At 36.0% G+C, this 14,175-nt stretch overlaps 1 protein-coding gene across 4 annotated transcripts in view; it reads left to right on the forward strand.

Annotated features, from left to right (window-relative positions):
• Positions 1 to 14,175, forward strand: part of KLF7 (KLF transcription factor 7) — a 94,372-nt gene that overhangs the window by 42,548 nt on the left and 37,649 nt on the right. Inside the window, exon 2 of one of the 4 annotated variants that reach the window (XM_074298908.1) lies at positions 2,214 to 2,844. In XM_074298908.1, the coding sequence (XP_074155009.1) occupies positions 2,214 to 2,844 (631 nt within the window). Of the gene's footprint in view, positions 1 to 2,213; positions 2,854 to 14,175 lie in introns of all 4 variants that reach the window. The other 3 variants (XM_074298909.1, XM_074298907.1, XM_074298910.1) reach the window with 3 other exon arrangements.

Consider the following 14,175-nt stretch of genomic DNA (forward strand, 5'->3'; position numbering starts at 1 on the left):
TGTCCCCTGTACATATGTAAAGTTTTGGATCCCAAGCCCTTTAAAGAGAAGAATGAGTGATCTCTTTTTTTCCTTCTCTCTAAACTTCTTCCTTCCAAGTGCCTGAAGGTGATATTATTAATACCAGTGTTAATAGTCATATTAGAAGAGTGCTGTGCACTCTGCTGGTGTTGAATGAATGTTGGAATCACTTATTTATGCATAATCTCTTTTTTTAAGTAACAGTGATGCCCAAAGGCACCTCAAAGCTCAAATCTGGTCTCTTTATCTAATAATGCAGAGTTCTACCAGAAGGCTGATTTCCCTCTTTTGTTCTGTCTTTGTAAATGCCACAAAAATAGAGACATATTTAACTTGTTGACAGGTACATTACAGATTAGATAAATGATTGAGAATAAAAGCCTAAAGACAGAACATCTGATTTTAAAAAATAGATTTGAAAACAGTAATATGGAAATACAGTGGTAGTCTCCTTCCTTCTCCCTCCAGTTTTTTTGTTATAAATATCTGACTGTGATTGTTCTACATTTGGTCAAGTGTGAACAGATTGACATGAAGGTTCTGAATTATTACTGACAATTAAAGGGCTAGAAAGGACCTTAGAAGTTGTATAGCTCAACCTTCTCATTTTATAGATGAAGAAACCGAGTGCCAGGGAGGTTGTGATTTGCCCAAGACCATATAGATAGGAAGCTATAAAACTCATATTTAAACTTAGGACTAATTGATTCCAAATCCAGAACTTTTTCTATTTGGAAAATTTTCATTTTCTTTCTAAAATAAAAACTCCTTTCATCTCTGATAACTGATAGCTTACATGATTGCTCTGAGCATTTTGCCCATATCATATGGCTAATACGTGTCAGAAGCAAGATTTGCACGTAGGTATTCCTCACTAGAAGAACTAACCTTCTGTGCACTATCCTAATGCTTCTCCATTGAGTTCTCCTCAGTCCTTAAAAACAATAACAATTAAGAAGGGTTTTTAATGACATTTATTTGGTCAAACATGCCTTAGAAGACAATTTCATGCTGTTCCAAAGATTTGTGCTTAATAATGGCTCAAGAATTTCAGATGTGATGAACATTTTGGACTTTTCTTTTCTATACTTTTGAGAGTCATGTAAGAAATGGAGCTTTGGATTTTATTGAGATATATCTTTACCAGATAACTTAACTGTATATGAAGCTACTTTATAATGTGGTCAAGGACTCTAAACAATTGTAACAGGATTCACATATAAGGTTGTTGCAAAGCATGTTGCAATTGTTTTTGGAAACAGTAGCAGTGCTATCCTTATCATACTATCTGCAAGAGGTACTTATAAAAATGATTTAGTTCTTGTTTACCAGAGATACTGTGTTTCAGTTAAAGAATATTGGTAGAAATACGACAATGTTTGGGAGAGAGCAGAGAAACTTGATTTTTATTTTTATTGCCTACTTAATAGTTACTTGAAAGGAGAATATCAGACAAGAGGAAGGCTTACTCTTACTAGGATGGGTTTATAATTTGATTTCCCTATTTCTTGTTCACATGGGAGTCACCTCTAAAACTGGTTTAAACTTGAGCAGTTATTTCATCTGTAAAATGGGCTAGTTGGAACTAGACTATCTCTAAGGTCTCTTTGAACTCCAAACATTCTATACAGTACTACAGATATGTAAAATTGTCAGCTGTGAAATGAAGTTTTTAGATTAACTGATCTCTGATCTTTCTTCTAGCTTCAAAGTGCTGGTTTGGTGATTCTTTTTTTTCCCCCTGTGGCAATTGAGGTTAAGTGATTTATCCCAGGGTCACATAGCTAGGAAGAGTCAAGTGTCTGAGGCCACATTTGAACTCAGATCCTGCTGACTTCAGGGCTGATGCTCTATCCACTGCGCCACCTTAAAATAATGGTTGAGTATTTTGAACTGAGTTAGGAGAAGGGAGATTGTCTTTTGTGGGTCCTCCTCCATCTCTGACGTGTCGTTAGGCACCCACTTTTGAGTTCCCATTTTCCCATCCAGCTAGTTGGGGTAATAGTATTTGACCTGTTATAAGCCTCTGAGAATCAGCGTAAGATCCCATGAGAAGACTGAGAATGTTATGCCTTGATGCCCTGGTTCTGACCATGAAATGCCTTCTTGTAATTTCTTCCTTCACCTTCTGCCAGCAAGTAGGCTCCTGGTGTTCTTGGCTTCTGATGGCTGTTTCTTTCCTTTTCTTGCAGACATGCCTCGAATTGGAACGCTACTTGCAGACAGAGCCCAGGAGGATTTCAGAAACTTTTGGTGAGGATTTGGACTGCTTCCTTCATGCCACTCCCCACCCCAGCATTGAGGAAAGCTTCCGGCGCCTGGATCCACTCCTGCTCCCCATGGAAGCATCCACGTGTGAGAAAAGCTCCGCAGTGGACATCCTGCTCTCCCGGGACAAGCTGCTATCTGAGACCTGCCTCAGCCTGCAGCCTCCGAGTTCCTCCTTAGACAGCTACACAGCAGTCAACCAGGCCCAACTCAATGCAGTGACCTCATTAACGCCTCCTTCTTCCCCCGAGCTCAGCCGCCATTTGGTCAAAACCTCACAGACTCTCTCAGCTGTAGATGGCACAGTGACTTTGAAACTGGTGGCCAAAAAGGCCTCGCTTAGTTCAGTAAAGGTGGGAGGTGTAGCGGCCGCAGCCGCAGTGGCATCTGCTGGGACTGTAAAGAGTGGACAGAGTGACAGTGAACAAGGAGGAATGGGGGCTGATGCCTCCCCAGAAAACAAGAAGAGGGTTCACCGTTGTCAGTTTAACGGGTGCCGGAAGGTTTATACAAAAAGCTCCCACTTAAAGGCCCACCAGAGGACTCACACAGGTAGTGGTACAAGTAGGACACATGTGTTTTCTCTCCTTTTTCCCCCTTTAGACCCACAGGGGAAGGGACCCACTACTCCTCTGAAGCTTGTTTTACTCCATAGGCTACTTCTAAGAAGGATATGGCGGTGGGAGGTGGGAGGTGGGAAGTGAGGGGAAAGGAATGGCTGGTTTTTTGATATCAGATTTCAAGATGTCATATGTTCTAGAGGTGATATTAGGCTTGGTATTAGGAAGCATTTCCTAAAATTAGGGCTGTCCTAAAGTATACAGAGGTACTAATTATCCCTTCCCAAGAGATACAAATGGAAATGACTTTTTTTCAAGATTGTAGAAGGGATGTCTTTTGGATATAGGTTGGACCACTAGGTCTCTGAGGTCATTTAGGAGGTTGCTGTTCATTGACAGTGAAGTACCTTTATAAATTTGGTGAAGTTTATTCTTTGTGATGGGATTTAGGTAATCTACCCTTTCCACAAAAGAAAGTAGCAGCAATCTAGTTATGTAGGCCACTGTAGGCATCTGCCTGCCATCTTGTGAGCTCTTTGTGTATTTAGGCTTTTGTCATTAATTCATGTGTATGTGATTATAGAACTTTGGGTATTGTGTTTGGTTTGGTTTTATTTTGTTTATATTTTGTTGTTGTTTTTTTTATAGGAGGCATCCTTCCATGTATTCACTGTTAAAATAGACTTAGGGTTTTACTAGCCCTAGTTCCTCCAGCAATTCTGATTTTTATCACTCACCAACAGCAGGGGAATTTCAGAGTTCATTAGATGTGATCATTCAGTAATTAATTGGCATTTCCTCTTTTGCATTGTTCTCTGGTTCTTGCATTTCTGGGAGATGGTAAGATAGCTTTATAATGAGCTTGTTACTACAAAATTGCTAGCATGTGCCTGCATTGCAATGTGTGTGGTATGGAGGGACTGTATGTTTCTTTAGGACCTCCTTGATATAGAAGACTTGAAGCCAGATCAGTCTTTTAAGCCAAAGAGCATCATGGAGTTAAACTAATTTAGTGAAGTCTGCCCAGAATCAGAGTGCATTTATTCCTGTAAAGAAAATGTTGAAATCTTGTAGTGGGTGTATTTTCATGACTCTTGTAATCAGTACGGGTGGTGGTGATGATATAGTGATGATTGCTCTAGGCAATCATTTGTAGTCTTTGTGATTGAGATAGTCACAATTGAGACAATATGAGGGTTAGGAACAAGATAAATTCTATGTCAAAATTGGGTGGCCAACTCAGAGGAAGTTGAAGTCAATAAGTATTGATCACTTTTCTTGAAAGTATTTGGTGGTTTATGGACATAATCTCAAAGAAGTGGCTTTGGGACTTACAGAACCTATCCCAACCAAAATGACACTGACCTTTTATCTGAAATTAATCTTTCAGAGCTTTTAGGAAGGGAAGAATATGAATATTTTTTAAAAGTTCTAAAGAATGAGATAGGGCACAATACAAGTAAGATACAGCCATAATGTTTGACCTCTAAATCTTTATCACAGGAGGCTGGGAATTAGGATGAGCCACATCTGATATTGTTCCTTTGCCAGCAAAGGACTAAGACATATGCCCCTTTAAGTCAAAATCTTAATTTCCCATATGGCTCACGGTTGGTGTAAATCTTCTCGTGAGGCATACTTTTATAATGCCGTAGGCTCATCAGAATAGTGACCTTCATATATTGCAATTGAGTGGTTGGTTTTTTTAGTCACTAGATCTCAGAATCTGACCTTGTTTCTGTCTAAGCCAAACCTATCTCTGTTGATTCTTAATCTATTACTGTTCTGAGATATCTCTTGTTCTTATAGCACCTTTATGTTTAAAAGTGGGTTTAAATTTTTTTAGATTTTAGTCAATGATTTTTAAAATATTGAGGAGACATGGAATTGTTAGATAACTTGGCTTCCTAAGTTTCTCATCTTGCTTCCTCTTCAATGACCTGAAGAAGGCAGGAGGAAAAGTTGGAGGAGTAAGTTGGAAAAGGGTATAGGTCATTTCCCTTATATGAGCAGAATCTTTGGTTATGAATCTAGCTCCAGTAAAATCCTCTGAATACCAGTCCTGTCAGGTCATGTCTTCAAGAAAACTTTGGAAAGTAAAGATCCTTTTCTCCCCCATCAGTGATCTTAAACAAACAAACACATACTTCAGAGGTTCAGAATTTACTTACCTATCTTGATACTTTAGATCAGGAGCCACATCCCACAGTAGGAGACTGAACTAAGGAAGTTTTTCTTATAAACTAAGGATTATAAGTATTTACTGAGGCTAGAAATGCCTCTTGGAACCCAGAGTACGTACACAACAAGATGGCAGGATTGTCTACACCCAGGTAAAATCCTGTCTGCTCAAATGAAGTTGTTCTCTCTCCCCACCCAAACACCTCCCACAATTTGTCCCCTGAAAAGTAAAAATTGAGTGGGAGAAGATGGCACAAGCTAGACTGGCCAATGAAAATAAGTGAGAGAGTGATCACTAATTGGTATGTATTTGATACATATTAATGGTCCTTTGAAGTTGTTTGTGGTCCTCAGTGATATTGATGGCTTTATCCTCTGAAGAAAAGAGAAAGTTATCACCTTGTGTCCTGGAGAAACAGTTTGCCTGTGAAAACTTCCTCAGGGGGAAAAAAATCTTTTGAAGGAAAGATAGGTGTCTGAGAGCAAAGAGAGAGAATTAATTCAGACTAAATGGATGGGAATGCAAAGTATTTATTTGGATTTGGTGTGAATGGGGCACAGGGGGAACTGAAAAAAAGGTGGTAATTTATGTGGCGTAGATGAACCAAGAATAATGGAGGAAGTGTGAACGATAGAATTAAATTAAATCCAAACATAGACGGGGAAAAAAGAGTAAAACTTGGAGGGGAGAGGGATAAGAGTACATGGCAAGGGGGATTCTGGAGAGAGAGAGAAAAAAAAAATCTGCTGATATAAGTGAGAAATACAGGGAGAGCTGCTGACCAAATGTTTGGAGGAGGTTAAAAAAGCTGAGCAGGATAGATGGGTTCTGGTTGGGTGGAGGTTTAATCCAGCCACTCTAACCCAGGGCTATCATAAATTCCATATTGACAATTCCAGTCTCTGCCTCCCTTGAAAGTATAGGCAGAGAGGGCCATCCCGGAAGAGGAGAGGTTGGGGGATGGTAAAGAAGTTTATGATTAGTTGCTAGAAGTACATAGAAGTATGGCATATACTTTGAGCCTTGAGAACCAGGAAGAAGTTGGAATAAATAAAGGCTTGTGAGGCTTTCCCTGGCCTCTGTACAAACAAAGGGTTCCAGTAAATCGCCAATATTGCTGATTTGCTTACCTTGGAGATTTAAGAGCTATTTGTTTTCATCTCCATAAAGATAGTGTTCAGTACCTTGGCAGGAATGTCTCTGTGTGGCAAGCTACTTCTAGGTTGATTCCTTCAAACTCTCTGCCCTGGAGGGACCAGACAATAAAACTAAATGATTTTTAAAGTTAGGAATATGTTCAAACTAATGGCCTGGGCGTTAATACTATGGGGGAAGGTAGGAAAAGGAAAAGGTGAAGGAACAAGGTCAGAAATGGAACAGAAGAGGTAAAATAATAAGTTCTCTGTAAAATAAAGTCCATAAAATGGAGACATGATTTATTTTATCTCCAACATAAAACATACACACGTGCATAAGTACACACATACAACCTTTAAAACTCTAGTGCCTATATATCCTAGGAACACCCCTTTTAGCATTTGTGCTGTTCTTTCTGTTTTCCTTTCATTACATTTTTGTTATGGGGGTGTGAAACAAGCATTACTTCTAGTTATAGTTTCACTAAAATTATTTTTGCCTATTTCCAGTATCCTATCTCACCTCAAAGTGGTGTTTTAGAATGTCATTTTCCCCTCACTGAAAATGAAATGTAAATTTGCTATTTCTTGAATGCTTCATTAAATTAGGAATAAAAAGTTATTTTAAAATCAGCGTTTTATATATTATCAGTTTAAACATAATTTGACAATTCATATTAATGTAGGAGCAATATATATATGATATATAATAGACTAATAGAATTCAAGAGATCCTGGGAAGATCCTTTCATTCCATCTCCCACCTCTAAAATCTAAGTTCTCATCAGCAGATGGGTGCGTTTTGTTTGAATTTATGTATTGAAGGAAAACATTTTAGAACATGGAAACCATAGCAATTGTACTGTAAATAATAACAGGAAAATATTTTTTATAGTCACAGGCCTTAAAGATGATAGGATTATAGATTTAAAACTAGAAGGAATCTCAGAGGCCATCCAGTCTAAACTCTTATTTTAAACATGAGAAATTTGATGTACATGGAGTTTGTGATTTGCCCAGGCTCACATGGGTAATAGGCATCAGAGGTGGGCTTTGAAGCTAGGGCTTGAAGTTTTTTATAGCCATGTCTATACATTCCAGAGTGAATACAGCGGCAGCATGGAAAATGGAAATCTTAGTAAATCATTTCAACCTCCTCCCAAATTAAGCTTTTTTATAGGGTACCTTAACAAAAAACCTAAATTAACTTTTAATCACTTCAAGATAAATCTAGAGACCACAAGTTCTCTATAAAAATTAAAGACATTTAAGACAATAAGAAATATATTTGTCATATTATTAGGGGTAATTATTTTATCACTTTATTGACCTTTACCTCTTTGCTCTTTGCTTCAATTAAGTTTACTTAGAACTAACGATTTACCTTTTTATAGACCAGTTTTGTGGCTACCAGACTAGCTAATGTGGGACATTCTATCTCCTGGAGTCCAGAAGACCATTTGAGGAATGAGGCTTGTTGTAGGTCAGATCACAGTACCTAATACAGATTAGAGCTCTTGAGTTCATGTAGAAACCGAAACAATCTTTGGTTAATTCTCTTTGCTACATACTTCAGTGTGGAACACTAAAGAGATGTTAATAATTTAGAAAGAGAGAAATGTTAAATAGATTTTTTTTTCCCCTTTACAACTAAGTATTAAGAGAATTTGAGTTTCTAGTTTAAAGTCAAAGGGAGTAAATGGTAGCCACTTTATTTGTATGCCAAAAGAAGTATTGGGAAAGGTCTTAAAAAGCCCCAGATGTCAAAAGCTGTAATTAATTCAAGGAGATTACAGAAATGTCATATTCTGTTTTCCTGTCTCTACCTTTTGGGTTGTTGCTGTTTCTGCTAAGAATTATCTTGAATTCATATAGGGGATTTCCTGTAAAATCCCCAAGCAAATTTACATTAAAAATGACATCATATTTCTATATTCTGTTCCTAAAAATAAGTAATCATTTTTGTCTGTAGTCAAAGCTGAGAAAACTGAGGCCTAGCCAGAGAAATTAAATTTTGATCCAGGGTTTGGGAAATTTGTGGCAGTTTAGCTTGAATTCAGTTCTCCTGACTATAGAACATCTCATTTCTTATTTTCTCAGTGGGTTTGGTCTTTTTGAGATAGGAAAGATGAAAGAAGGAAGGGAAAGTATGGATCAAGGAAGAGACAGTCTATGAAAGTGAGAGAGTAAATGGTTGTAAATCTTTGCAGTTGGATGTCAGAGACAGTATGGATGAAAATGTGTGAGCTGGTGATAGAAAATACCTGATGGAGTAATAGAATGCACCTCAGCTAGAAGAAGGACTTGTGATGAAATGCTCCATTTCTCCTGTAGAACTGGGTGGTGTCTGATGTTATGCTTGTCTTTCAAAATGATGCCATGGATGATAATATCCTTATTTATAGTTATGGTAGATTTATTTCAGTATCAGAAAATCAATCACCAGGGGAAAAAATGAAATACTTCAATATGATATGTCTGGCAAATATCTGGCACTTCTATTTCCTGGACTACAGAAAGGGAACAATTGAGTGTATACAATGGATAAATTTAAGATGTTAAGGAACATTTAATATGCTAACACAAGGCTGAGCTGTTAATGAGGTTCATTAATTAAGTTTATCCATGTGGTAAGAGAAACTCATTAAAACCTGATTACAGAAGAAAAAGTTGAATAAAGTTAAATAGTCAATCCAAAAAAGCCCCATAAAAGTTTAATAGTAAGATCCTAAGATTTGATCTCAGTATGTTATTTAAAGACATAGAAGAAAGAATATGTTCTAAATTAGATGACATGATTTTTCAAGTTAGAGTCATTTTTCATTAGCAAGAATGTTGAGAAAAGTGGACCATGTGATATTGGACAGACTAACATAAATGGTGCACATAGACAAAAAAAGAACTTTTTTTTTTTTTTTTTTTTTTTTTAGCATTGTAACATCTACTAGATATTGGCATTAGGGTAAACTCACTCCAGAGGTATTTATAATGCATAATTGTTAGTCACAAAGTTAATAAATATATGTTATGAAAGAGATGGAGGAGAAAGGAAAAAAATATGGTTAATGGGTATTGAATAATCACCAATTAAGATCTATCAAGAGTTTATTATACTTAGCACTGAATAGTTCCTGTCCTCAAGGACCTTATATTTTAATGTAAAGAAGATTAAATAGGTCCAAGCAAGGTATTTAATAATGCTATTAGAGTTGAAATCTGATCTCAAAATAGGATCTAGCTTAACAATGTGGGGTTCCTGAAGGGTAGTGAAAAATGATAGAAGGCAGAAGTGAAACCTTCTTCATGTACAAAAGATTAAAAAGATTAGGTTGGCTTTATTTGAAATAGAGCAGAGAGATGCTCTGAAAGAGAGCCCTAAGTCAAAGAATGGTATCAGAAGGCATCCTTACTCTTTAACAAGAGAACAATAAGTACATTATACAAAAACTGTATTCATCGAAGTATGGCAACCTAATTTTTATCCTATACATTTTGCTTGGGGTGTTTTCTTGAGGATAAGAGGAAAGTAAAATGAGTTGTAGTTTGGAAAGAAAAGGGAGGGGGTAATGGGGGTAAATTATTACAGGTAGATAGCAGTATTACTTCTATAGTACCTGAAGTTGAAATAATAATAAAAAGAGGAATTATTTTATTTGGATAAAGCAGATGAAGCTTGAGCATGTCCTAACAGATAAGAGAAAATCTTTGTCACTTTAAAATTTTGATGTGATTCACAATCTTAAAAGTTAATAAATACACAGGAATATGTGTAAAATATTCTGAAACACCTCAAAGAATCTTTAGTATAGTCTAAAAAAATACTTAGGTAATTCAATTAATGAAACCTTCGGGGACAAAGTTGGCCCTTATTAACAATATTTATAAATTAAACATTCCAGTTGAAATGCTAGTGTTCAAAACTAAAAGCAACCAAAATAACCAAGTTTATTTCTTCAAATGTAAAATGAAGAGACACGACTAAATGATTTCTAAGATCCCTTTTTTCCCTTAGCGCTTATAAAAGTCTGTATCTATGATTCCACCTCCCCATTTCTATAGGCATGTGCACAGCCTAAATTAAATAGGCCAAATCCTTGGCAAAGTTGTTGAATGTAAAAAATTTATCTTCCTAGTTCTAGCTTCCTCCTTCTGTGTCCATTTTTCATCCCTGTCACAACTTCTCTTCATCTACTTCTAGTCTTTTCCCTCTATTAAAACTGAAAGGACATAGTATTGGACATTATAGGATTTTAGATTAGAACTAGAGGAGACTTCAAAGGTCATCCAATTGTACCCTATCCTTTGACACAAGTAGGAAAGTTAGTATGTTGCAGAACCACTGCCCATATACTTTCTGATTTATTTACATGTTGGTGTACTGTAACTTTAACTGGGTATTTGTATTTCAATATTAGATTATGAAAAGGATTTATTGTGGTTTAGAGAATTTCTACAATTAGCAAACAGGTCAGGAAAGGTGTGATTTGGGAGCATTCTCTCTCTCTCTCTCTCTCTCTCTCTCTCTCTCTCTCTCTCTCTCTCTCTCTCTCTCTCTCTCGTCTCTATCTCTCGTCTCTATCTCTGTCTCCTATCTCTCTCTTCCTCTTTTCTCTCCCCAAGATCTAATTGAGGATCAAATGAAATATTTGTACAGCATTTAACACAGTGACTGACATATAGTAGGCACTTAATAAATGCCCTACTCTATTATTATTTTAGCATATCCCTTTTCCCCCCACTTTTCTATGTCCTCATTTTCTTTCTACCTATCCATCCCTTTTTCCTCTCTAAACAAAGGTCAGCCCCCTCTCTTTATCTCCTTTAGTTTCAAAATCCAAGACTTTTTTTTGCTTTGTAACACATTTGATATTATTTTAACAAACATTTTTATATTTTTTTATAGTAATCACCCCTTTTTGATGTCCTGAAATACATCCATTGCCTTCTGTGTCATTTCTATTTTGATAATGATATTTCTATAAAGCCTTTCCATTGTAATGCATTTTCTTGATTAATCTTATAATTTACATTCCATATTTAAAATATGGAAAATGTTAAAATAATGATAGCACACCATATCTGAAAAGTCTTAGTCCAAATTGTTTAAGTTTTAGTAACTTAAAACTAATTTAAGACTTTGGGGATATGCTAATATATTTTTTTTCACAAACAACATAGTTTTTAGAGGCTTAAATATACCTAAATAATAAAAACCGCAATTGTTTACTAGACCAAATAAAGAGAATAATAGATACCAGTCTGTTTTCCATAAGGGAAAACAAAAAGACCTCTTACCATCTGTGAGAGACATTTTTCTTCAGGGTTTAATTTTGCCCAGTTATGTGTGTTATTGTTTAACTTTTGCTTCTGAAACATCTAGCCTATGTTGCTTTTCAGACATATAATATTTTACTCAAAAGCTCAATGGATTGTTCCTGTATAGAAACTAATATTAAGTGAGAGCTGTTCCCCACACACCAGGAGTCTAATGCATAGATTATCATATAAAATGTGCAATTGAATTTGTTCAGAAAAATATTGTACAGGTTGGCTTCCCTATGAGGAATATGGGAAATGTCTCTCTATGTAAAATAAGAGGAAGAAACCCTGAGTTTATGCAGAAGAACTGGTTTTGAATCCCACATGATACTTCTTAATTTCTTAATCATAGATCAAGACACCCAACCACTCACCCTCAGTTATTTTTTTTATTTTTAATTTATTAATTTTTGCTGAGGCACTTGGGGTTGTGACTTGCCCAGGGTCACATAGCTAGGAGGTGTTAAGTGTCTGAGGTCAAATTTGAACTTCTGACTTTGGGGCTAGTGCTCTAGCCACTATGCTACCCAGCTGCCCCTTACCCTGAGTTTTTTTTTTTTGTTTGTTTGTTTGTTTGTTTTTTGTTTTTTTTAAATCTGTAACATAGGGGGAAAGTAGAGGGAGGGGAGAAGGATTATATTCCCAACCTCATGGATAGTTGTGGAAATAATGCTTTTGTAAATGGTAAAATGCTACAAAAATATGAACTATATAATACAAACTGACTTGTGCAATCTGAAATCACAGTGTTACCCATAGAAACATGCTGAATATTTTAGAATATCTATAATTTCTTACCCTTATGTCACAATTGTTGCCAAGTTATGCATTTATGAGTTTTTGTATTCATTCTCTTTACATCTCCCAACATAATGCCACCCCAGTGAATTAATTACTTTAGTGACATAAATCTAACCTGGTGGTCTCAGCCCTTTTGCAACTAAATACAACAGAATTTGGTGTCTACTCTTCTCAAGGTTTTACCTGTGCCAAGGAAACAATGAGTTCTCAGCTCATTGAGCTTTTGAACTGCTGAATCTTGTACTTATGTTTAAATAAATACATAGAACCAAAACATAACTAGGTTTCCTTTCTGTATAGAAATAATAAAATATTATGTGGTTTTGTAGAGAACTTCAGATGGAAGGTTCAGAAAATCATTATGTACAAATTCAAGGGCATAGAGCTTTCAATTTAAATATAGTATGTGTTTAAAATGGCAAGATATGTTTTTAATACCCTTTTCCTTGACCAGATGTAAATACAAACATTCAAGGAAGGTCACAGGCTATTTAGACATTTACACAGCACATGATTGGCTGTTGTCTATGTGTATGGGGGGGGGGGGGGCTAAAGGTTTTTTTTTTTTAAGGTATCTGAAGGCTTACAACTAAACTGAATTTGAAACTAAATACTGTTATTTTGGAAGACTTTTTTTCTTTTTCTTTCTTTCTTATCTTTTTTTTTTTTTTTTTTTTTTTTTTTTTTTTTTTTTTTTTTTTTTTTTTAGTTCTTCCAATCTCTCTGGGGACAAAATAATGGCAGCTTGAAGCAGTAGAGAAACAGTAATTAGGGCAAATAGTAATGCTGTGTATGATTGAGGAAAATGTGAAGAAGGGAGGGAGAAAATGTAACAGACAGACTTCTACAGCTTGTTACTAGGAAACCACATCAGCATTAAATACAGTGTGCTAATTGGCTATCCTGTTACTGCCTGGGTACCAGCCTGGGCCTGCTACACCACAGCTGTTTCTGCTCTTTCTGGTTGCTAGGTAACTGCATCATTTTTTTTTTTCCCCCTCTTTTGTATTCTAGAGGCTAATTGGCTACTTCTGCTACTGGTGTTGCTGCTGGGTACCAGTCTGGGCCTGCTGCTCTGCTGTTCTCCTGTCTCCTGAGGGATTTAGTTGGGGGGAGGAAAGGAAAGGAGAAGGGAAGATATGCAGGCGATTAATGGAGCATAAGTGCAAATTCTACACAGTGTCTGGCACCTGCGTCCCCTAGACTCATTCTCTCTGTTAAACCCTCCAGCTTAGAATGAATGTTAGAATCCTGAAGTTGCTCTCTTCTTTAATTAGTCTTATGGAGGTACTCTAAAAGAAAGGAGGATTTTGAAGATATAAATTATGGTTCTCACCTATTTAAGGAGTTAATCTGTTATTATGCCTTTTGTTCATATTTGACACAAATACTAACAAAATAAACATATGTAGAAAAATTGTTAATGCCCTTACAAGGAGGATTTACTCTCATTGCTTTAAGATATTACCATCTTTTTATTTATTAAAAAAAGCAAAACAAAACAAAACAAAAAACACCAGTGCCTTCTTAGAATCAACAACAAAAACTGTTCCTTTTGTCAGTGCTGGATCACAGATAACAAATAAAAGAAACCACAAATAGATTATGTTTGTGTGTATCACATGACTGCTAACTCAAAATAAGGAAGAAAATGGAAAAATCTCTTTCTTACAATCATTGATAAGAATTAGCTTATTATTGGTTTAATTATCTTCTCTGTTGGCTGACGACATATTCTGTGTTCTTTCAGGGTTGATGAATGTCTGTTCATGTAACATGTGTTATTCAAAATTAATATAATATATAACATGTGTTATCACAATTATATAATAATATTTGTGGGTTTTAAACATTCTGTCAGATGTCATAAATAGGAATGACTATGAGA

The sequence above is a fragment of the Sminthopsis crassicaudata genome, chromosome 3, assembly GCF_048593235.1.
Source record: "Sminthopsis crassicaudata isolate SCR6 chromosome 3, ASM4859323v1, whole genome shotgun sequence".
NCBI lineage: Eukaryota > Metazoa > Chordata > Mammalia > Dasyuromorphia > Dasyuridae > Sminthopsis > Sminthopsis crassicaudata.